This window comes from Sinocyclocheilus anshuiensis, unplaced genomic scaffold (assembly GCF_001515605.1).
Source record: "Sinocyclocheilus anshuiensis isolate Anshui unplaced genomic scaffold, SAMN03320099.WGS_v1.1 scaffold997, whole genome shotgun sequence".
In the NCBI taxonomy this organism is placed as follows: domain Eukaryota; kingdom Metazoa; phylum Chordata; class Actinopteri; order Cypriniformes; family Cyprinidae; genus Sinocyclocheilus; species Sinocyclocheilus anshuiensis.
In genome coordinates this window covers 294,484-317,926 of record NW_015555715.1, presented here as the reverse complement: position 1 = coordinate 317,926, position 23,443 = coordinate 294,484, and the positions used below count along the sequence as shown (strand labels likewise).

Below are 23,443 nucleotides of genomic sequence, written 5' to 3'. Positions count from 1 at the left end.
AAGAAAGAAAGTCATACTGGTTTTGAACAACCTTTGCTGGAAATGTAATTTTTGGCTGAACTATTACTTTAACTGAAGAAGAGACCCAAGAACATGTTTTTACCATTTTTAAATGGTGTTAAATTAATCTTTAAATAGATAAATCAAAAGATAATGTCCCATGTAGTTTTAAGCCTATTTTTTTTTTAAAGGGCTAAAATCTCAGAAACATGACACCTCTTTTTGGGCAGATGATCTTCCTAGGCTGTTAAAGTTATGCTATCAGATGCCATTTCTTGAAATTATTCCCTATTTTGTATAATTGAGATCTTATTCTGTGTGCACTCCCCTGGGATGCGGATTCTCTCTCTGATTTTCTCTTTCTAAATTTCTCACAATCACAAATAAAAAAAAAAGTCATCTGATTCCCCTGTGATGCAGATACCTCAGTGAATTCTCATTTCAGCATGGCTTTGTATCTGATTTTGCAAATTTTCTTCCAAAATTTTGCTTCCCTTCATACTGGTGACCTTTCATACAGCTGATCAGTGTATTGAACTACTTTATTGTGACAGTGCACATGTGCCACAGCAGTCTCATGGCCTTGCGTGATGGAAACGGCCGATTCTGAATGATTATACCAAAGCAAATTGACCGCAGACATAAGTACCCTTAACGCTCAGCTGCATGCCCTATGCTGTCAGATGTTCTGTAATTCTGTGACTGTGGTGTGAGCTGCTTTTAAAAAATGTGTTCATATCATTGTCTACTGTCACATGCTGCCAAGAGCTTACTTGAAGGGAGGATGCCACCCACCCAGTCAACTGAAATGATTTACTGCTGGGTGATGTGCACATTAAGGGTTTTTAGTGTAAAAATAAGTCTTGCCATGATCCATTGTTCATCCAACGCTTGGCTTTGCAAACTTAACATATTACCTAGAAATATAAATGGGGTATTTCTTTAAACCTGACTGAAATTTCATGGGATCAACTGTAAGTGCTTGTCACACAGGTGGTTAGATGTGTTAGCCAATCACAATTCTCCTAAGATGTCAAGTTAGGGATTTTGATTGGGCAGTTGTAGCCTTAAGCACGGGAACAGCTTCTTTGTTTGCCCCAATGTACAAGCGTTGCGCTGTGCCATAACTGCAGACTGGTCCTAAAAGATGTACAAAGACTTCTGATTCTGTTTCCCACTCCCCCACATAGCTTCACTGTTTTTTTTTAAAGGAATAGTTTACCCCAAAATGAAAAATTCCTTAATTTACTCACCCCCGGGCCATCCAAGATGTAGATGAATTTGTTTCTTCATCGGAACAGATTTGGAGAAATTTAGCATTACATCACTTGCTCACCAATGGATCCTTTGCAGTGAATGGGTGCCGTCAGAATGAGAGTCCAAACAGCTGATAAAAGCATCACAAAAATCCACAAGTGATCCACACGACTTCAGTCAGATAATTGGCATCGTTGTGAAGTGACAAATAAATTCATCATTAAGGTGTTTTAACTTTAAACTCTTGCTTCTGACCAAGATGTGAGCCCATAATAATGCTTCCTACGGTGAAGTCCATCTCCTGTTGTCCTCCCACAGTAAAACAGACCAACATATTTGTTAAGAACTGTTTTTGGACTGTCTTTGCTTGTACTGTAAACTGTGCTTGATCTGTGCACATTTCTCTCCTGATTCAGATGAGATTGACACTTTCACTGAAGAAGACAACGTTATTGATGGAGGATTATTGGATTATTACATGCGTTATTACAAACATGCAGCTTTTCACTTCACAAGATGTTAATTGATGGACTGGAGCCGTGTAGATTTTGTTGTGGATAATTGTATTGTTTTATCAACTCATTTTGATGGCACCCATTCAGAGGATCCATTGGTGAGCAAATGATGTAATGCCAAATTTCTCCAAATCTTTTCCGGTGAAGAAATAAACTCATCTACATCTTAGATGGCCTGAGGGTGAGTACATTCTCAGCAAATGTTTATTTTTTGAGTGACCTTTTCCTTTATTGTGACTATGTTCTGTTTGGAGTGTCATTCAGTTGCACTTGGCAGAAATCAAGTACTGTACGTAGGTTAGAAACACAGACCTTTTCTTATGTCGCTTTTGTCCTAATTTCAGCTCTCACTCTGTGTAGACTGCAAATTTTTTGATTTTATATTGTTCCAGTAATATTCATTCATGCATGCCTTTTTGTGTACCCTTTGCTTTTCTTTACTACTTTTTTGTTCTGTTAGCTATCTAAGGGTATTGGATAAAGGTTTTTGCCTTATAAGACAGACAAAGACTTGCTCATTGTTCTATTTCCCTTTGTTTCTGTCTGTCTTGAGTGTGTGATGAAAGTGGTTTGGATACCCTGAAGACTGTTCATCATTTCCGTGAATATCTCAGTCGGGAAGCAGCTGCTGGGTCGAGCCTCCAGATCGGCATGCTTGCACCTCCTCGTCGCTTTGTCTGAGTCTTTGACCAAGGCTGTTATGGAACGGGGCATCTTGTCCAGGCAGGCCCTTTTTTTGTCTTTTGCTTTATCGTCCTCTGTTTGTTATCAAGCATTTGTATGACGCCATCGCTGCTACTGTCCACAGGTCTGGTTAGTAGCAGAGAATCTGTCTCTCCAGGCTGACATGTAAAAAGATTCTTAAATAAACAACATTAGTTTCCTGTACATCTGTGTTGATCTGTCACGTGTCATGTTTGAAATTAATTTAGAAAAAGATAATTTAAATATATTGATTTAATTAAATATATTAATATTAATATTTTTATTTATATTAAAAATATGTAAACGTATTATTGTATTATGCATATCAGCAAAAAAATTGCCTTAACCAATCAAAATTGTATCAGAACTTGTTGATTTAATGAAATCCCTCCAGTTTCTTCCAATTACATTTCAGTAAATTCCTCTTCCTGTGATTCCAATTCTCATTCTAAGACAGGAAATCAATAAAACTTAACCGTTCACCTTCACGCTACTTTAAGCTGTTGAATGCATTCAGTGGTTAAATCAGTAATGAGAACAATGCTGACTCATGATGAATCTAGCTAAACCGCAATCGTCCATGAGCATCTTTGATGGCTTTTGTGTCCCCATTCATATTTCTGAGAATATTCACAAGCTTTCTCAGCTGCATGCGCAAAATCGTTTATACTAATTGTTAACTAGGTCACCAGAACAAGTCAGCTCTCAAGCAAATGACACATTTTTCACTTCAAAAGGAAAATATAGAGCTGCAACCGTCAATTTATATAATATTACACCGAGTCCTAGACTGGGACCAGAGAAGCTAGAGGATTTCATGTGTCTTTGAGGTAATTAATTTGTGTCACTTGCCTACATGTCGGCCTCCTGTGGGGGAAGATTACTGTCGTTTAATTTCACAGATGTAGAAGGGTCTGGGTAAGAATGATTAAGTGAGAGAAGTAAGCTGGGCTTTGCTATATATGCATCTCTGCTGCTGTTGATTTTGTTGCACTGATGAAGATGGGACAGGCCGTAACCTTACCCTGCAGAAAAGGTGGTACTTACGTCACAGAGCTTTATGAATGGTTCAGGTAAGTTTACAAAATATTAACTAGGTGACTACTATGACTACAGCAGCGGGGTTTAGGGAAGCGGGTAGTAAAAACAGGATACATAAGCATGGTTACATGTCATCTGATAGATGCTTTTATGCAAAACAAACCTCATTCTGGGGCTTTATTATTGGAGAGTAATTATAGCCATAAAATGTGTCAAGAAAGGGTCATGCCTTACTGAAGATTTTTATTGTAGACCATAAAATGCCAACCATGACTGTAAAACCATACACTGAAAAAAGGGAAAAGCAGTTTTACTGAATTTACTAAAACAATACTTACAGTCTGCTTAATAAATGTATGTTTGAGATGCAAACATAAATTTATTGCATAAAGTCTAAATTAAATTCAACACAGTCATCAAAACATGATATAATCACTTTGCAAGAAAATGTTCAAACTGATTCAGATTTCCAACAAATGGTGTTCACGTTAAATTATTTTTTTCTGCTGTTTGATTTACTTAATTAAAATGAGCTCATGTCACACAATTACTTTGCATTTTCTTCTCAATTTAATTCCATTGCGTACAATTAATCTAATTCAGTTTTGTGAAGTACGTCGTTTGCGCGGGAGCAACGTGCACTATAGCGTCTGCGCATGCGCTTTGAAAACCAGGACCGTTGGTATGGAAAAGGACACATGAGGGGACTGACTGACTTGTTTCCAAAGCTCGTTAAAAGGTAAGAATTTCAGTAAAAAATCGTATGATATATTATAAAAATGCAGTCATTGTCAGATTAAATGCAACAATAATGTTTTAAGATAACTCCACACGCTTTTAAATTTTTTCTTTTTTTGAGGTAACGTTAACGTTAAATATTACTGGTAGTTTATCAAACTTCTACAATGCGATTAAATCATTCACAACTGGAAACCAAGTTTTCATCAGGCGAATTATAATGCCTTTCAATACATTGGCTAAAAAGTGTTAATTTCACAGCGTTTGAGTTAACTTAGATTTTCAGAATCAGTGATCATAAATATTTCACGGCATTTTGCGCTGAGGGTTGATAGGAAAGAATGCGTACGTATTAACAAAAAAGGGGGAACCTAACTGAAGTATAAATTAATGCTTCACAAGAGCGAGGTTTAATAATACCTTATGACAATGAATAATTATCCAAGTCTAACTATCGAGATGGAGATTAGAGACGTTAAACGTTTTTGCACTTTACGTCGACACAGAGCTTTATGAATGGTTCAGGTAAGTTTACAAAATATTAACTAGGTGACTACTATGACTACAGCAGCGGGGTTTAGGGAAGCGGGTAGTAAAAACAGGATACATAAGCATGGTTACATGTCATCTGATAGATGCTTTTATGCAAAACAAACCTCATTCTGGGGCTTTATTATTGGAGAGTAATTATAGCCATAAAATGTGTCAAGAAAGGGTCATGCCTTACTGAAGATTTTTATTGTAGACCCAACCATGACAACCATGACTGTAAAACCATACACTGAAAAAAGGGAAAAGCAGTTTTACTGAATTTACTCTTACAGTCTACTTACAGTCTACTTAATAAATTTATGTTTGAGATGCAAACATACATTTATTGCGTAAAGTCTAAATGAAATTCAACAGTCATCAAAACATGATATAATCACTTTGCAAGAACGTTCAAACTGATTCAGATTTGTTGATTCACAACAAATGGTGTTCACGTAAAATGATTTTTTCTGCTGTTTGATTTACCTAATTAAAATTAGCTCATGTCACACAAGCATTTTGCATTTTCTTCTCAACTTAATTCCATTGCGTACAATTAATCTAATTCAGTTTTGTGAAGTTTGCGCGGGAGGCGAGAGCAAAGTGCACGAGAGCGTCTGCGCATGCTATTTGAAAACCAGGACCGTTGGTATAGAAAAGGACACATGAGGGGGCTGACTGACTTGTTTCCAAAGCTCGTTAAAAGGTAAGAATTTCAGTAAAACATCGTATGATATATTATAAAAATGCAGTCATTGTCAGATTAAATGCAACAATAATGTTTTAAGATAACTCCACACGCTTTTAAATCATGTCGACGGTATATTTCGTCGAGTGTCGTCGCAGAATTTTTTTTTTGTTAGGTAACGGTAACGTTAAATATTACTGGTAGTTTATCAAACTTCTACAATGCGATTAAATCATTCACAACTGGAAACCAAGTTTTCATCAGGCGAAGTATAATGCCTTTCAAAACATTGGCTAAAAAGTGTTAATTTCACAGCGTTTGAGTTAATTTAGATTTTCAGAATCAGTGATCATAAATATTTCACGGCATTTTGCGTTTTTCTTGAAATAACAGTTCCAGGTACTGGTGTTCTTGGGTACAGTTTTAAGGTTTCTGAGAGAAATGAAATAAATGATTAGTGTTACAATGTTTTATTCGTTTTTAAACACAGTTACATGCAGTGTAATGTTACTTATGTTTATGATCTTGTTTACAAAAGTTCTTATGAAGGTTTACATATATTGGTGCACTATATGTTATGCATACAACAGTAACTTTGTTTTTATACTAGTCATTAAAACTAATGTAGTTTTATTACATTTAATCATCAGAGAAGTAATTTATGCTTTTTGAAAGCACAATGTTTAAATGACGTCATTTAAATGACGCATTGTTCAAATGATTAAATAAAGGATTTACAGAAGGTTTTTGTGTTATTGAAAATGAAATGAAATGAAACATGCTACAACAAACCATTAAAATTTGTATTAAAATTTAATTTTAGTGAAGTTATCGAAATTATGTTGAGATAATATTCAAGCTATGATCTTCAGCATAGACTGCTAGTAGATTTTGTAATGAATCTATATATAAATATCTTTGAAACGAAAGCGTTTTTCTTGAAATAACAGTTCCAGGTACTGGTGTTCTTGGTTACAGTTTTAAGGTTTCTGAGAGAAATGAAATAAATGATTAGTGTTACAATGTTTTATTAGTTTTTAAACACACAGTTACATGCAGTGTAATGTTACTTATGTTTATGATCTTGTTTACAAAAGTTCTTATGAAGGTTTACATATATTGGTGCACTATATGTTATGCATACAACAGTAACTGTCTTTGTTTTTATACTAGTCATTAAAACTAATATGTAGTTTTATTACATTTAATCATCAGAGAAGTAATTTATGCTTTTTGAAAGCACAATGTTTAAATGACGTCATTTAAATGACGCATTGTTCAAATGATTAAATAAAGGATTTACAGAAGGTTTTTGTGTTATTGAAAATGAAATGAAATGAAACATGCTACAACAAACCATTAAAATTTGTATTAAAATTTAATTTTAGTGAAGTTATCGAAATTGTTAAGATAACTTGATTTAATTGCACAGAATTAACATGATCAAAGCATATATCTAAAATAAAATAATAATGTTAAGCTAACATAACTGAATTATGTTAGGATAACTTGAAAAGACTATGTACACATTACTTTTTGAAAATACATCTGATTAACACAAAAGTATTATAATGAAACCACATCAATGCATAGGACACTGAACTCAAACTGAATGTGTGGAACCAATGTCCATAATTCAATTGAGTAAATCCAACAAACCTTTTTTTTCAGTGTATAAACTCTCAGCATAAGTAGGTCATCTTAATTGAGTCCTTTTTTATTTGACCTTTTACTGTAGTCTTATTGCTGGAACTTTTAATTTAATGATGTGAATGATAAGACAATTGCCTTTTTCAATAAGCATTCATAATGTAACTGCTCAGAAATCGTCCTATAATACTGACAGAACACAAAGTCTTATAGTTATCAAGTGTTAGTATTGGTAGCTTTTAATTAATATTATACATGTATTAATATTAACATACCAACATACTTTAATATTAATAAAGACGGATTTAAAAAATTTTTTTTAACAGAACTAATTTTAAGAAATTAAAAACATGGTTCATGGTTGTCAATAAAAGTTTGATATCAAAATGTATACATGCATAACGCATTGAATTAATCATGAAATGTTTAAGACTGAAATAGTATTCTCTTGTAATTATACTTCAATAATCTTAAAAAATAAAAATAAAATTTCAAAAGTGTATTTTTATGTAATGTGCATTTAATGGACAACTATCAGGATCTATACAATATCTATATTACAACACTAACCCCAAGGTCAATGAATATTTATCAGTGATTTAAGATAAATGTTTCAATACCTCATGAGATAAAAAATCATCAAAATATTTTGTAAAATGTGTCCACTTTTGTGCTCGTTCCTGGCAGGAAGTTCCTGAATGAATGCCCCAGTGGACTGATCACCCTTCATGAGTTCAGACGTCACTTCTGCAATGGAACCGTGGGAAAAGAGTCAGCGGAGTATGCAGAGCAGATATTCCGCACACTAGATAACAATGGGGTATTACAAAGCTCAAAACCAAACAAGCTTTGAGGCCTGACACATATGATGTTTTAAACCTGCAGTTACAGAACACTGGCTTTACAAAACATATGCTGACTTGTAAAAGGTGGAGGCATAACAAAAGACACTATACTAACAGTGGGAAACATGTTCCAAATGCTGTGACATTACACTAACCTCAACGTCAATTAATATTTATCAGTGGTTTAAGATGAGAAAATAATTAAACAATATCAGTAGCTTAAAAGTACATTGTCATACTTTCTTTTTGTAATAAATACAATTTAATCTACTTAAAATCTGACTATTATGCTGAAACATGATTTTTAGAGATTTTGATCCCTAAGATTAGTCCAAACAGGGTTATTATAGTTAAATGAACTAACACCATAAAAAAATCCATTACTAGAAATAAAATATAAAAACCTTAAACTTATTTTTGTGTCAGCTAGTTGCCAAGGCAACATTTTTCTCCTTTTTATTTAGTTTATCTTGATGTACTAAAATAACTCCAATTAAAACTGAAATAAAAAAAAGAAAATCACTTTCTATACTCCTTGATCCATTCCTGATAATATTATTTAACACATTCCATATTCCCTTCATATCATTTCTATTATTTAATATTTTATTATAATACTCTTTCTTACTTATCCTCGTAATACTAGTCAGTTTATTTTTTTATATCTTTTATACTTATTATCAGCTTCAATAGTTCTGTGCTTTATAAATTTTCTATACAAGGTATTCTTTTTTTTACAAGCATTTTGTAAGCCCTTTGTCATCCATGGTTTCTCATTAAATTTATTCTTTATTTTTTTAAATTGTTTTAAAGGACATTGTTCATCATATAAAGTTTTAAATATCATCAGGAATGTTTCATATGCTTTATCAGTATTAGTTTCCTCATACAATTTTTCCCAGTTATGTTTAAATAATTCACTTCTTAATTTATTTATTGATTCCACTGTTCTAATTCTCCTGTAACTAATTACATTAGTATCTTTTAACTTCACATGATCACAAGCACACACTATAAAAACTGGTAAATGGTCACTTATATCATTAAGTAATAACCCACTCTTTATACTATTATCCATTCTGTTTGTGAATATATTATCTATTAGAGTTGCACAGTGAGATGTTATTCTGCTTGGTTTAGTTATTAGTGGAAAAAAACTCATACTAAACATTAAATCAATAAACTCATCAATCAGTTTATGGTTGTTGGGATTTAAGAGATCTAAATTAAAATCCCCACATATAAACACATCTTTATGATATTTCTTAGCAAATAACCTTTCCATAGTATTCTTAAATATTTCAATATTGGAACCAGGAGCTCTATATACACAACTTATAATTACATTTTTATTTTTTTCCAGAATAATTTCTACCGTTATAATCTCCATCGCATCATCAATATTAGTCATATTTTTCAAAATTGTATAATTTAATCTCCTGTCCACATACAAGGCCACTCCACCTCCTTTTTTATTCTCTCTATTAATGTAATTCAGTTCATATCCATTCAACTCACAATCCACTCCCTTCTCATTACTAAGCCAGGTCTCAGATATGGCTATCACCTGGAATGGTTTGTTTAGACGACTTAAGTATTCTTTAATATTGTGAAAATTTGCATATAAGCTTCTGCTATTAAAATGAATAATTGACATTCCATGCACAAATTTTACGTTCATATTAAATTGATCTTCAGAGTAATAACAACAGTTGTTATTTATATTGTTAAGAAAAGTATTTTCAGGGTCAATATCTTGTTCAAAATCATGTAAATTATGATCAGTGAATTTAAATGTTTTAAAGTTCCAACCTTCACACTCATCGTCACTCTTATTTACAGCTGTTTATAAGTTTGAACATATATGTATGTATATGTATATATATGTATATGTATATATGTGTATATGTATATATATATGTATGTATGTATGTATATATATATGTATATGTATATATATGTATGTGTATGTGTATGTATATGTATATATATGTATGTATGTATGTATAATTAAATTTGAATAAAAACTATAATAGTGTCTAATTGATACTAAAACAACACTGGATCCAAATCAAGACAAAATCAGGATTGGTGATGTGATATAAAAAGTGTGATATGAATGCCATTGAACAGGATGGAGTTGTGGACTTCAGAGAATATGTGACAGCTATCAGCATGTTGATTGAGAAGCTGCGCTGGTCCTTCAAACGCTATGATAAAGACAAAGATGGAGCCATCACACGCTCAGAGATGCTTGAAATCATGCAGGTAAGTGACTATAGTTGAAGAACTCTATTACTTGCTTTTCTAAACTGATTGTAGCATTTTACTCTGGAATTCTAATGCAGTTTGTTTACGTGATTCTAGATTGCTCCACTAGAGGGCGATATATAATCACAAATTAATATTCTCTCATGCCTGTTCTCACTCAGGCTGTGTACAAGATGAGCATTGCAGCATCACTGACAAACCTGATCCACTGACTGCTGAAGAATGCACCAATAGGATATTTGTACGGCTGGACAGAGATAACAATGGTAAGCTACATGCTATAAATACAAGCTACATTGCTATCTAAAGTGCCAAAGTTATTTCAACCACTCTTGAATTACTAAACTGCACTAGAAAATGGCAGTTTACAGAAGTACAGTCTCCTTATGTCATTCTTTTTCTTTCCGTCTCTATAGCCATGATCAGTCAAGAGGAATTCATTGAAGGCGCGCTGAATGACGAATGGATCAGAGAGATGTTGGAGTGTGATCCAAACACAGTGAAGATGGAGAGGTCTCTCAAAGGCCATGCAGTACTATAAAACTGTCTATTTACATTTAGCATAAAAGAGGTCATGGCTGTTACAGCATTGATTGTGATGGGGCTGTTATGTATGCCTTGAAGATACATGGGGGAAGTCGTGGCCTAATGGTTAGAGAGTCGGACTCGTAACCCAAAGGTTGTGGGTTCGAGTCTCGTACCAGCAGGGATTGTGGGTGGGGGGAGTGAATGTACAGCACTCTCTCCCACCTTCAATACCACGACTGAGGTGCCCTTGAGCAAGGCACCGAACCCCCAACTGCTCCCCGGGCGCCGCAGCAAAAATGGCTGCCCACTGCTCCGGGTGTGTGTTCACGGTGTGTGTGTGTTCACTGCTGTGTGTGTGCACTTCGGATGGGTTAAATGCAGAGCACTAATTCCAAGTATGGGTCACCATACTTGGCCACATGTCATGTCCCACATGTCACGTCACTTTCACTTTCAAGATGAAGTTCATGCATTAGTCAGTATAATTATTTTGAATTAAAGGAATAGTTCACCACAAAAATGAAAATGTGTTCACCCTCAGGCCTTCAAGGACATAGAGAAATTTCGCTTTACATTACCTGCTCACCAATGGATCCTCTGAAGTGAATGGGTGCTGTCAGAATGAGAGAATCCAAACAACATCACAAACAATAATCCACAAGTAATCCACATGACTCCAGTCCATCAGTTAACATCTTGTGCAGCAAAAAGCTGCGTGTTCGTAAGAAACAAATCCATCATTCACTGCAGAGGATCCATTGGTAAGCAAGTGATGTAATGCTAAGTTTCTCCAAATCTTTTCTGATGAAGAAACAAACTCATCTACATCTTGGATGATGAGGGTGAATACATTTTCAGCTCATTTTTATTTTTGGGTGAACTATTGTTGTAATATAGACCTATAAATTGATACAATTGACGACACTCAAATTAATTCTACTTCTGATGTTAGATGCATATTACATGTATATTTATACTGGTTAATTGATTTTTTGAAATAATTTCAGAACACCTCAAATCATTTATCTTTTTATTTATCAGATTATGTATCTTTTCATATAGACCTCGTGAATTTACAAAGTACATCTAAATAGCTACCGTAAATAATGGTTTTATTAGGTTCTTAAAAGGCTGTTTTCAGGTTGTTATACTTCACTGCCAAGCACAAGAGTTACAGAACATTTACTGAAAAAACAATTATTAATTAAATATTAGTCTCACCTCCTTAAGTTGTGTAATGTATTTGGATAATCAATATTCTTTTGAGTTTGATTAGCCCATTGATTACAAAATAGGCCTACTGAAATAATGGGTCAGATTTTTGTGTCATGTTATAGCTTTCATTTGGAGTAAAATACATTTACATACAATCTTTTTTTAACATATTAAACTACATATTATGTACAGAAAAAAAATGTATTCTGGCTTGATATCTCAGTTTCAGTTCCCTACTGTCTGTATACTACAATGAACAATTGTACAATTGTGTTCTGCAGCATTCCTCTGCATTTCTCATGAGAATCTGAAAACTTTTGGTCTTGTCAAATTGCAGTTGGTATTTGCATGCCTTATTCCAGCAGCTGTTTACTGACAGCTGAGCAACTGGCTTCAGAGGAACGCTTATGACATAAAGATATAGCTTTGGTGAAAATGGCAGGATAATAAAGAAATCTGAACAGAAATTCAATATTCTACTTTACTGCATGCAGCACACACTTGTTGGTTTGACTACATTAGTGAGACAAAAAAAATTTCATCTGTTTTATACAGTCTATGGTTTTAATACATTAATCTGGGTAATTGTTTTTATACGTTTATCTAAACCTAACTAACCCTCACACAAATATCTGCATATCAACACAATGTGGCTGATTTATAACGAACACTTCCAAAGTGCTCAAAAGTTTTGTTTTGTTTTTCTGACATGTTTCACCATATTTATGAGTGAAGTACAAATACGACCAAATTACGCAAACACAAAGTTCGTTTATGCGTTACTAATGCTACTATGGCGATGGCTCATCTTGTGAATATTAATTAATAGCGGTGACGCAATTTGGTACCCTTCCTATGGCGAAAAACGATGTTTGAATATTAATTAGATTGCTCCGTGACCATCCAATGGTGAAGACAGGGCTTATGAATATTAAGCAGCAGTCCTTCGCCGTAGTAGGATATTCCCTGCCTGTGACGTCCAACATTCCCACTTTAATTGTCGACATGGCGCTGGCGAGGTGGGAACACCAACTACGGAAAGAGCAAATCTCGTGAAGACATTAAAAGACAAGGAAAAGCGTCCACGGATTTATATTTCACACTTTTAGACGGCGGTCCAGATGCGGTAAGAAATCGTAGCATACTTCTTGTCAGAATAACTGATAAATATTTGTGCTTTGTGAATTTACTTGGCTTCCTAAACTTGCCTGAGTGGGGAAACTTGCTTGTAATTGTGCACACATATTTTTTTTGTTTAAAGTAGATGACACAAATGTAAAAAAAAAAAGTTAGTTTTGTCCGTAGTTATGATAGTAGGCTATATTATATTCTCATCACTTCACAAATAAGTTATATTTTTTTCATTGCCTAAGGGATTGATTACAGACAGCATTTATGTACGTGTATGAGGTAATACTCAGAAACCCGCATCGACAAAATGATGTTTGTAGTGATTGTGCTATATTTAAGACAAAACACAAGGTATATTTTAAACTCTTTAAAAATAAAAATAAAAAATAAGGTGTGATTTGAAGCGCAGAACTAGGTATTTAAGGCACCGCTGTGGTTGTGATGAAGTGATTCACACATTCCACGTAGTCACAGAAAAACAAGAGCTGCTGTTACACGAGTTTCCTTAACCGCATCCTCATCTGTGATCTGGACTGATACAAAGTTTACAGAACGTAATTGTTACTTTTCAGCTGTACAGTTACTTTTCTATTTCATATAGAAATATGTTTGGAGTGACTTCCTCTTTTTAAACGAACTTTTCATAGTTTGTAGTGTGCAGCATCATGTACGTTTTTGGATGGGCATAGGGAGACCGGGGCAAGTTGTCACACTGGAAGTTGTTAAAAAGGCTATATCAGTAACTATATGGTTTTGAATCAAGTCAATAACAAATAGACAATTGTGTGGTTTGTATGTTTTTTTCAAACAACTTTTGTGAATCCAAATAATATCAATAGTTAAATATTTAGGTAGTAATTTTTTTGGCCAATACAATGTTTTGATATTTTTGTTTGTCATTTATTACATGTTTGATGCTTCATGAATTGTTAGGTCTTTTGTAATAGTTCAAATTAGCTGAAAAGAACATATTTGCTGTTTGATTCTTGTGTTTGCAGCCCAAAGTAAGCCTGCAGGTTACATCAGCCATCTTTATTTGTTGTGTAACAACAAACTCTGTTACTATCTCAAAGGGCTAAAAGAAACACACATTTTTCCTTCATCCACTATGATATTTGCGAACACATCTGTGCATTTACCTAAGCGGTGTGGATTTTTTATTTTATTTTTACAGTTAGCTATAGATAGCATATGAAACGCCCCTGAATACAGGCAGGCATCCCTTCTATGTGGTTATGTTAAGTATGATGCATCATATTCTACGACGACGCCTTGGCTTGGTATATTGACAGGAAATTTCAGATCAGTGTCAGATGGGTGTCCAGGGCTGGACTTAGGGGGGCGGGGGCCCCTGGGCTTGAGGTTATGTTTGGGCCCTATACGGTATACCTACTCTACAAATGCCCTCAAATATAACATCATTATGGAGTAACACAAAATACACAAACATATGCTTTGAGGTTCATAAATAGTACAATTAATATGCAGCATGTCTAGGCTATAGTCAAAGTTTAAATGTAATATTAAATATTCATTATAATATAATAAACAGGATGTGTTCTCTCAGTTAAGAGATCAAAACTCTGAAATAACTTTGAGCAAAAAAAATATTGGCTTATTAGTATTATAAAAGTTATTGTCATATCTGTGTCCTCTTATGTCAGGTTCTTATTTAATCAATAAATTCAATCGAAAAAAAAAGATATGCTGGCTATTAACAATCAAATGAAATCACTATCAACAAAATTCATAGATGGATTGTGCATAAATGTTAAGTTTAAATATAACATTTTAATGTAGAGATATTAAATGATTGCCAAAAACGAAATAAGCTACTTTTTAAAATATGAAACTACAACCGCCGTCTTAATGAGTGAGTTGAATCAGCCGATTCGTTTAAAAAGCTGATTCATTTAACTTTGCAAAGGACTGTAGTTAGCTGTAGCTGACGGAGCAAAACGGAATTTTGCGTCTGAAAGTTACTCTGTAAGTTGTTGTTTATTGTACATTTGCGATCGTGCAGATATTCGAAAAAACAAAAACAAAAACAGGACTATTGTTTGTGTGATAGACTAAGTCCTATATCATAGGCATAGCTATCTGTAAGTTGTTGTTTATTGTACATTAGCGATCGTGCAGATATTTGAGAAAAAAACAGGACTCTTGTTTGTGTGATAGGCTAAGTCCTATATCATAGGCATAGCTATGTTATAAAAACAGAAACTCATTAAATTGCTATTTTTTATTTAAAATCATTTTGATGACATTTCTTCCCCACTATGTGTAATGGCAGTAAGACGAGAGAGAGCGCTCAAAACTCAGATGATCGCATAATTTAGTGGAACATTAATATAGTAATATAGAATCATCCTCTGTAAAGAAATGAGGTGTGAACATCTGAGAATTTATCATTATCTTTCTAAATGTGCGATCTTTGGGGCTAAAGGCATAATGGAGCTGTTTAAAGTAGCCATGTGATAACAATCCAATCGGTGCAGACGCGATTCAATACGTGTGTCCTTCTTCTATGTGAAATAATCATAAATACCAGTTTGTGCTGTTTGATTGTGGCCTCGAAGGTCGTAGTTGTAAGCTGTAGCCCCGGCTGGCCCGTTTACATCTTGCGGTTTTTGCCAATCCTGGACATTTTTTTACATTATCAATGTTGAATATTTAATTGTGCATGACATGTTGACATGCACAACAGATGTTTTTAATTTGTAGTGTTTTGCTTTTTAATTAATTTAGCAAAAATAATATAGAATTTTAGTTTTGGCCATTTATTGGTTAATACCCATTGTTTTTTCAGTATTGATGAAGATTTTTAAGACTTCATTCTTAATAAAGTCAAAGTCAAAGTCAAAGTCACTTTTATTGTCACATCACCACAGCACACGTGCCTTGGTGAGTGAAATTCTTGGGAGCGTGCTCCAGACAGTGCAGAAACAATTTACATATAAACATACAGACCTCAACAGATGACAATGTGCAATATGCACATACATATAGTCAGTACACACAGTGTACTATTAGACATACTTACAGTTAGCACTACACATTATACACAGTATGTACATGCAGTTAGCGATACACATTTATACACAGTATGTACACATTCTACATTATGTAGACATATATACACAAAATATGCGAAGGTGCAACAGATTATACATTAACTGGATACGCAAAATGTCATGGATGTGCATTGGATGGTATCCAGTGGTAGCAGATAGATTATTGTGTTTAAATGCAGTGTGTATGTATAGTCCAGTATTGAACTGTTGGAGTTAAAGTGCAGTGTGTGGCCTACCGTATTGTGGGAGTAGGCTGTAGGGTGTATTAGTTCTGATTGTTCATTAGTCTGATAGCCTGAGGGAAAAAGCTATCCCTCAGTCGGCTAGTGCGGGATCGGATGCTGCGGAGACGTCTTCCTGAGGGCAGCAGGGAGAGCAGTCTGTGGGACGGGTGGCTCGAGTCACTGATGATCCTCCGGGCTTTCCTTATACACCGCCTGGTGTAGATGTCCTGGAGGGAGGGAAGCTCACCTCCAACAATGTGGCGGGCAGTTCGCACGACCCTTTGCAGAGCTTTGCGGTTGCCCGCAGTGCTGTTTCCAAACCAGGCAGTGATGCAGCCAGTCAGGATGCTCTCCACAGTGCAGGTGTAGAATGTTCTGAGGATGCTGGGGCTCATGCCAAACTTCCTCAGCCTTCTCAGGAAGAAAAGGCGTTGATGTGCCTTCTTCAGCACTGCATTAGTGTGTGTAGACCATGTGAGATCCTCACTGATGTGAACGCCGAGGAACTTAAAGCTGTTTACCCGCTCCACAGGTGTCTTGTCGACGGTGATGGGCGTGTGTTCTCTGCTCTGTCTCCTGAAATCCACCACCAGCTCCTTGGTCTTGTCGATGTTGAGTGAGAGATGATTCTCCTGACACCATTTAGTCAGGGTGCTCACCTCCTCTCTGTAGGCCGTCTCATCGTTGTCGGTGATCAGGCCTATCACCGTTGTGTCGTCAGCGAATTTGATAATGCAAATATTACTATCAGCATTTACTAGAAAGCTTGGCGTACATATTCATTTATCAGATGAACATGTGCTTACAGGTCCATTAAAAATGTCTTTCCCATTTTTGGCAGGCTTCTATGCTTGCTTTAGCTTGACTTGAGGCAAATTTGCTGGCTTATACGGCTCGCCTGCCATAAATGCTTTTATTTCTGTTGAGATGAATGACCCGAAGACTGCTATTTTCCCCCAGCATGTGCCAGCAGAGGTTTTTCTGTCAGTCAGTCAGAGCGTTTCAGAGAGGGATAGTAGCTAATACGACTCACACAGAGTGTGGAGTGGATAAAGTTCATACACACGATGCCCTCAAGTGCCCGACTGATGGATTTGGGAGGCCATTAGGGTTTTTTGCCCTTATTCTCATTCTCATGCTCATATTCATAACCATTTATTTTATGCCATCTTGAGCCCTTTTCAGGGAACAGTACAAATAGTAATATTTATTTACGTTCAAAGTCGACTGATTCCTTTTGACAATTGCTCCTACAGGCTTGTGTTCTGTGAGTCCAGGAAAATGTTTCCAAACAAAGGACAGGCTTCATGTCTCACATTCAGTTTCTTCCCACTTAATGTCATTATTGGCATGTTTTCTCGTAAGATCTGCTCCAGGGATTGTTGAAACACATACTTCAAGATTTGCCTTTGTGGTTTTAGAAAAATACCTTTTTGCTGTTTGACAGCATGATGTTTTGGCATGTACATAAACTGTTTTGATGTTGATAGGTCTGAACCCAGAGTCTTGACTTCTCTGTTTGACTTCACACGACTCCGAGAGGAAATATGAACTTCATAAAGAACGTGTTATCGCTTTTCACAGGCTGGAAGTCACCATGTTCCTGCCATGAGAGGAAATTCCAGCCATGCAAAAATCTGCAATGCAAAGCATCCTGAGCTTAGCTTGAGTCTACGCTGCATGGTTGTTAGCTCATAATAAAAGGTTTTCCAGACAGAGAGAGAAACTCCAATGAGTTCTTGTTTGCTGCTTTGTTTGCTCTAAATAGTGATAATATAATGTAGATCAACAGAACTGTTTAGAAATGTGCAGAAAAAAATGCCCCATATCGTGCTGTGTGAACATGTGACCGATGTGATGTTTGTATAGCACAGCTTTTCTAGACATAACAGGAGTCTCCACACAAGGTTTTTATTTTTTATTTTTTTTTTTACATAGTTCAGGTACCAGATTGAAACGTTCCATAATAGTTCTGGATCGGAGAATTGTTATTTTAAAAAACTAAACTTTCCACACTAGTGAAGCACATCAGTTTAATCTGACCTTGATTTCTTATCATTTTTTGAAAACTCTTCAGAGGAAAGTGTTTGATCCACTTTTCTTCTAACAGAATGGCTACATTCACACCGTCAGTGTTTGAGATTTACAAGCTTGTTTACTAACAGATGTGACTCAAATCAGCCTGTGCATACATGTATTTGGAGTCAGTCCCCTTTTATAACTTTCAGTGGCCTTGTGTAATGTCTGTAACCATAGTGACAGGATAACAAACTTTAATTTTTTTTTTTGTGCTAAACTGTCAGGATACTCCCTTTGAATTTTGAATATTTTGAATTAATATTTCATTCAGGAATGACACATTAAATTGATCTAAAGTGACAGTGACATTTCAGTTACAGATTGAAGTACTGTGTGTCTGTATATATATATATATATATATATATATATATACATACATATACTTATATAATACAATAACATGTTATTATTTAATAATAGATTATTTAAATGAATATATTAAAGTCATAATTAGATTGTTTTTGCAACAAACACAGAAGAGACCATCATTGTTCCTGGCATTTCATCTGTAGCCCCAATATCATTTCATGTCATTTGCTTTGTATAATAATATACACAGCTACATTTGGATAATTAGACAATATCAAAAAGTAAACCTGCAGAGTTTTGTGCTCGAATGCATCTAAAGGGAACATGACCGTTACTGAACATCTGAACATAAACAACATTTAGCCATTATGAGTGAGAAACTGCTTCAGATGATTCAGTGCGTTCAAGGAACTGAAGAAATAATTCAAACTGATTCACGAACCTATTCAGACCATTTTCCCAACTTGTTTGAACAAGTCTTTGAAGTGAATTGACTCAAGAGTAATTAAAGGTGCTGTATGTAAGTTTTTGACTCTACTAAAGCATAAAAATACCATAATATGTTTGTAGATATTTAAGAAACATGCTAAGTTAACACTAGTTTATCTGAAAAACAATGCTACAGTCAGTTATTCTCCTTTGAAAATGTGCGTTCCGGGCCGGAATGTCGGTCTCTGTTTTAGTTTGTGAAACCCGCCCACTGCCAGTTTACCCAATTGTATTTCGGCACCCCGGGTTGCCAGTTGGCGGAAAACACTGCGTATTTCATTTAATTCATCGTCAAGTGTACTCGTTCCTGTTGGTGTCGTCAATCTGGCAACCTGCGTGTGCGTCAAGTCTGAGGAGGAGGGGCCGGGTGAAAAAAAACCCTCTCCAATATTTTTAATTTGGACTGCAATACCTAGTTCAACCACTCGGTGTCAATCCTTCATACAGCACCTTTAATTTGTGAATGGGTCATCGCTAATGCCCCATAAAAAAAGAGACGGTGCACTTTGAATAAACTACACATTTCTTAACATATATTGTAAAACAAAATAAAAAATTAAGTTACAAGAGGAAACTCACCCAATGTAACGAAGTAAAAGTAATTTTTTTTCCCCCCGTTAGAAATGTACTTGAGTTAAAAGTACCCACCTTTAAATCTACTTAATCTACTTTAAATCTAAAGTGCATATCTTCCAAAAATGTACTCAAGTAAAAGTAGTTTGATACTACCCACCTCTGACCATATTTAGCACTATGACAACAGGTTTGCTGCTGTAAGACCATGGCCAATGTAAATGCTGCTAGTTAGAAGATAAGACCTAACATCATTAGAAGACCCTTAAAATGGCTTGCTGTCAAACTAAGTTGCTCTGATAATCCCTGTGTATGTCTATACACAAAATTTGTGTTTACCCGTTTTAAAGGATTATTAACTGCTAATTCACTGTATACAGACTTTAGGATTGTCCTTTACCTCGACACATAATTTCAGAGTGGTGCTTTGTGATTTTTATGCTTCACATATTTCTTTGAATGACTTCAAATGGTTGAGTAGCTCCTCTTACTTGGATCACAACAAGCCATTTCTAAGCAGAAAAACTGAACTCCCACTTAGCATAGCACACTTTCCCTTCTTTCAGATCTGTAAATTAACCTTTGGCCTGTCGCGTTTGTGTGTTATGGCAGAGAAATGTATTAACACTGGTGGATGGGATATCAGAACATGACGGGGTGTCTCTTCACCTCCTTGTTTTGAGGATTAAAACTGAGAGAATGCCACCGCTGTGTTCTCGGGCCACGAGCCAAAAGGGTCTAACAATGTGTCCCTGCTAGTCCCCCGACAAAGTACCCAGTGTCCCCAGCAGCAGCACAAGCACTGTGCCAATAATTGAAATAAATGGCTCAGTTATTCTTTAAAATCTGTGGTTAATTGTTGGAGTTTGACTGTGTTACCCAGGGAACAGCAGAGAGCTGAGAACCAGCCAACCTATCACCCAAAGGATGTGCTCTGCTCTCTGGAACTATCACAGGGAGACCCCGTCCAGATGAATGCGCAGTTAGATATGAAGATGAATGGGAAGGGTTGAGAAATATACTTTCATGCATTGTAGTTTTTGTGCTCACATCAGTGTTGCTATCATTAACTTGAATGAAATTAAACAAAATGACTGAAAATTAGAAAAGCTGCCATGGCAGATAACTAAAATAAGTTTAGGTTGAAGTACTAAAATGAAAAATGAAAATAACTTAAAACTGAAATTAAAATAAAGCTAAATAGAAATGAGTGGAAAGAATATAAATGACAAAAGCACATAACAACAGTAAACTTAAACTGAAATTAAAATGAAAACTGAAAATATAAAAATAAAAACAAATTCAATTTGTATATAATAAATACTATAATAGTATATAAATAATAGTAAAATAACAGTAGACTGCATATTCGGCCTCTGTAAATGTTATTCTGATCCGGCTCTAAATTCTGTTAAATTCTACCCAAAGTTTTGGTGACTGTGTAATACTTTCCTGAATTACATTAGTCATGTATCAAACACAAAGCACAATGGCATCTATTTCTTCATTCAGTTTTGTAGTTTTGACTTATTCAGTGCCTAAGCCTTCAAAATGTTTCTATTAATGTGTTTAGAGATTGCCAAAATGCATTTTGTGCTGTTTACTCTAATATTTATTTTGTTAGTTCCTCTTTATTCAGGATTAACAGAGCTGAACAAGATGATGTCTGATGCCAGTGACATGTTGGCAGCAGCCTTGGAGCAAATGGATGGTATTATAGCAGGTAAAATTGTTACCTATGACTCATGTAGCCTATTCAACATTTCTGTTAACCATACCAAAAGTGAATTAAAACCTCTATTCCAAATCCAACGGTTCCTCCACATTTAAACCTGACAAAATAATTCACTTCACATTGGTAAATATGTTCATTCTGTCCACATTGGAAATGTTCTGCAGTTCTACAAAGAAAATGTCACAGACTCATTTCATGAAACCTACTATGGTTTACGTAGAGTAAGATTGGACCGATATTATCACGCTGACCAAATGGTCTGGCATATGAAGTAATTTATCACTGGCTTATTATTACAAAGCTGACATTTCAAGTTGGAGTCGCCTGTCAGATCACATGATTTCCTGAGGTTTTAGCAATTAAAGCATTTACTCTGCCCTGGTTCTGACTTTAGAACCTCGCCCACAGCATGCTTTATTATAAGGTCATACTATCTTTTATTCCACACTACATGATAATTGTGTTTTTTATAATGATTACTCAATTCAGAAATGCCATGCATTGTGCTAAATGTGAACTATTGTAAAAGATTTTCTTATTCTTGTATTGTTTGACTCATGAGCATTTAATGTATAGCTCTACACATTTTCTTGCGCATAATATTGTCTGAATAAAACATGATCAACTATCAATATCACTGCTTTTATTTATCTTTGTCTTTGGAACTCAGGCTCCAAAGCTCTGGACTACTCCAATGGCATCTTTGATTGTCAGTCCCCAACATCGCCCTTCATGGGCAGCTTGCGAGCCCTCAACTTACTGGAGGACCTCAGGGGCATTCTGGAGCTCATGGACACTGAGGAAAGAGAGAGCTTGCGTTGTCAGATCCCAGACTCTACTGCAGACAGTCTGGTGGAGTGGCTGCATGGTCACCTGGTACGTACACCACATTCCAGAACTCTGGAATTCACAGTGTCTACTCTAGATGTGAACATGAGCTAACATACTATGTGTTGCCATGTTGTAAGGTAGCACATGGTTACTTATACTTCCTTTATTTATAGGAAGTCTATTTTCCCGTTAGCCCGTAGTCTATTTTCAGTGACCGTCAAAAGTATGTTATGTGTTGGTTTGTGCCTGTTGGAAGTATTTTTGGTTTAATGCTTTATATAAAATTGCTAGGCCTATGCTCATGATTTTCATTCTGACATAATAAGGGTTCAGTCAGTGTTATAAATTATTGAGTTATTACTGCATCATGTGCAGTAGTTCTATTCATGATTAAGACTGCAGTGCAGTTTAGTTTTATTATTGCCTCAAGATATTAGTTACAGCAGATCCAAGAAACATTGTTCTTGTGTGTCTTGAGACAAATCAAACAACTGCCAAGGGAAAGACAACACATAGTACCATATTTAGTCAGTTTATGTGGATTATTATGTTCGTTCACTGAATGTTAACATTTTGTTGGCATAAAAAATTTTCATGAAAACCCTGAATCTCAAGTGACCCTGTTTTTCTCAGTATTACTTGCTTTTAAAAGCATAAAATTAACTGTTTCAAGACATGTCGTGGTTAGTGCTGGGCGGTATGACCAAAAATGTATATCACGGTATTTTTCAAAATTATACCGGTTTCACGGTACATGGCGGTATTTATTTTTTTTCATGCATGACTGGGTGTTAACCATATTTTCTACTGATTGAGAGAGGAAATACTGCAGTATATTGACTTAGAATGCCCTATTTTACTGTCATGATGAGTGAATATTGTCAAAAAATACCACACTAAATAGTGACTAAACACGACCCCTTTTAATACATGTTAACCAGGAGTCACTCTCATTTATAATCGCGGCATCGTCTGATAAAATCAACATGCATCTACACTAAAGAGCGGCTATGC

General features: G+C 35.3%; 1 protein-coding gene and 1 pseudogene across 5 annotated transcripts in view; both read left to right on the top strand.

The window, feature by feature from the left end:
- The first annotated feature begins 3,479 nt into the window (after positions 1 to 3,479).
- Positions 3,480 to 10,782, top strand: LOC107672229 (guanylyl cyclase inhibitory protein-like; annotated as a pseudogene).
- Positions 10,783 to 12,995: 2,213 nt separating this feature from the next.
- Positions 12,996 to 23,443, top strand: part of LOC107672226 (liprin-beta-1-like) — a 29,340-nt gene continuing 18,892 nt past the window's right edge. For 3 of the 5 annotated variants that reach the window (XM_016465319.1, XM_016465320.1, XM_016465316.1), the window contains exons 1-3: positions 12,996 to 13,110; positions 21,503 to 21,586; positions 22,269 to 22,474. In XM_016465319.1, the coding sequence (XP_016320805.1) occupies positions 21,523 to 21,586; positions 22,269 to 22,474 (270 nt within the window). In that variant the 5' untranslated portion in view covers positions 12,996 to 13,110; positions 21,503 to 21,522. Of the gene's footprint in view, positions 13,111 to 21,487; positions 21,587 to 22,268; positions 22,475 to 23,443 lie in introns of all 5 variants that reach the window. The other 2 variants (XM_016465318.1, XM_016465317.1) reach the window with 2 other exon arrangements.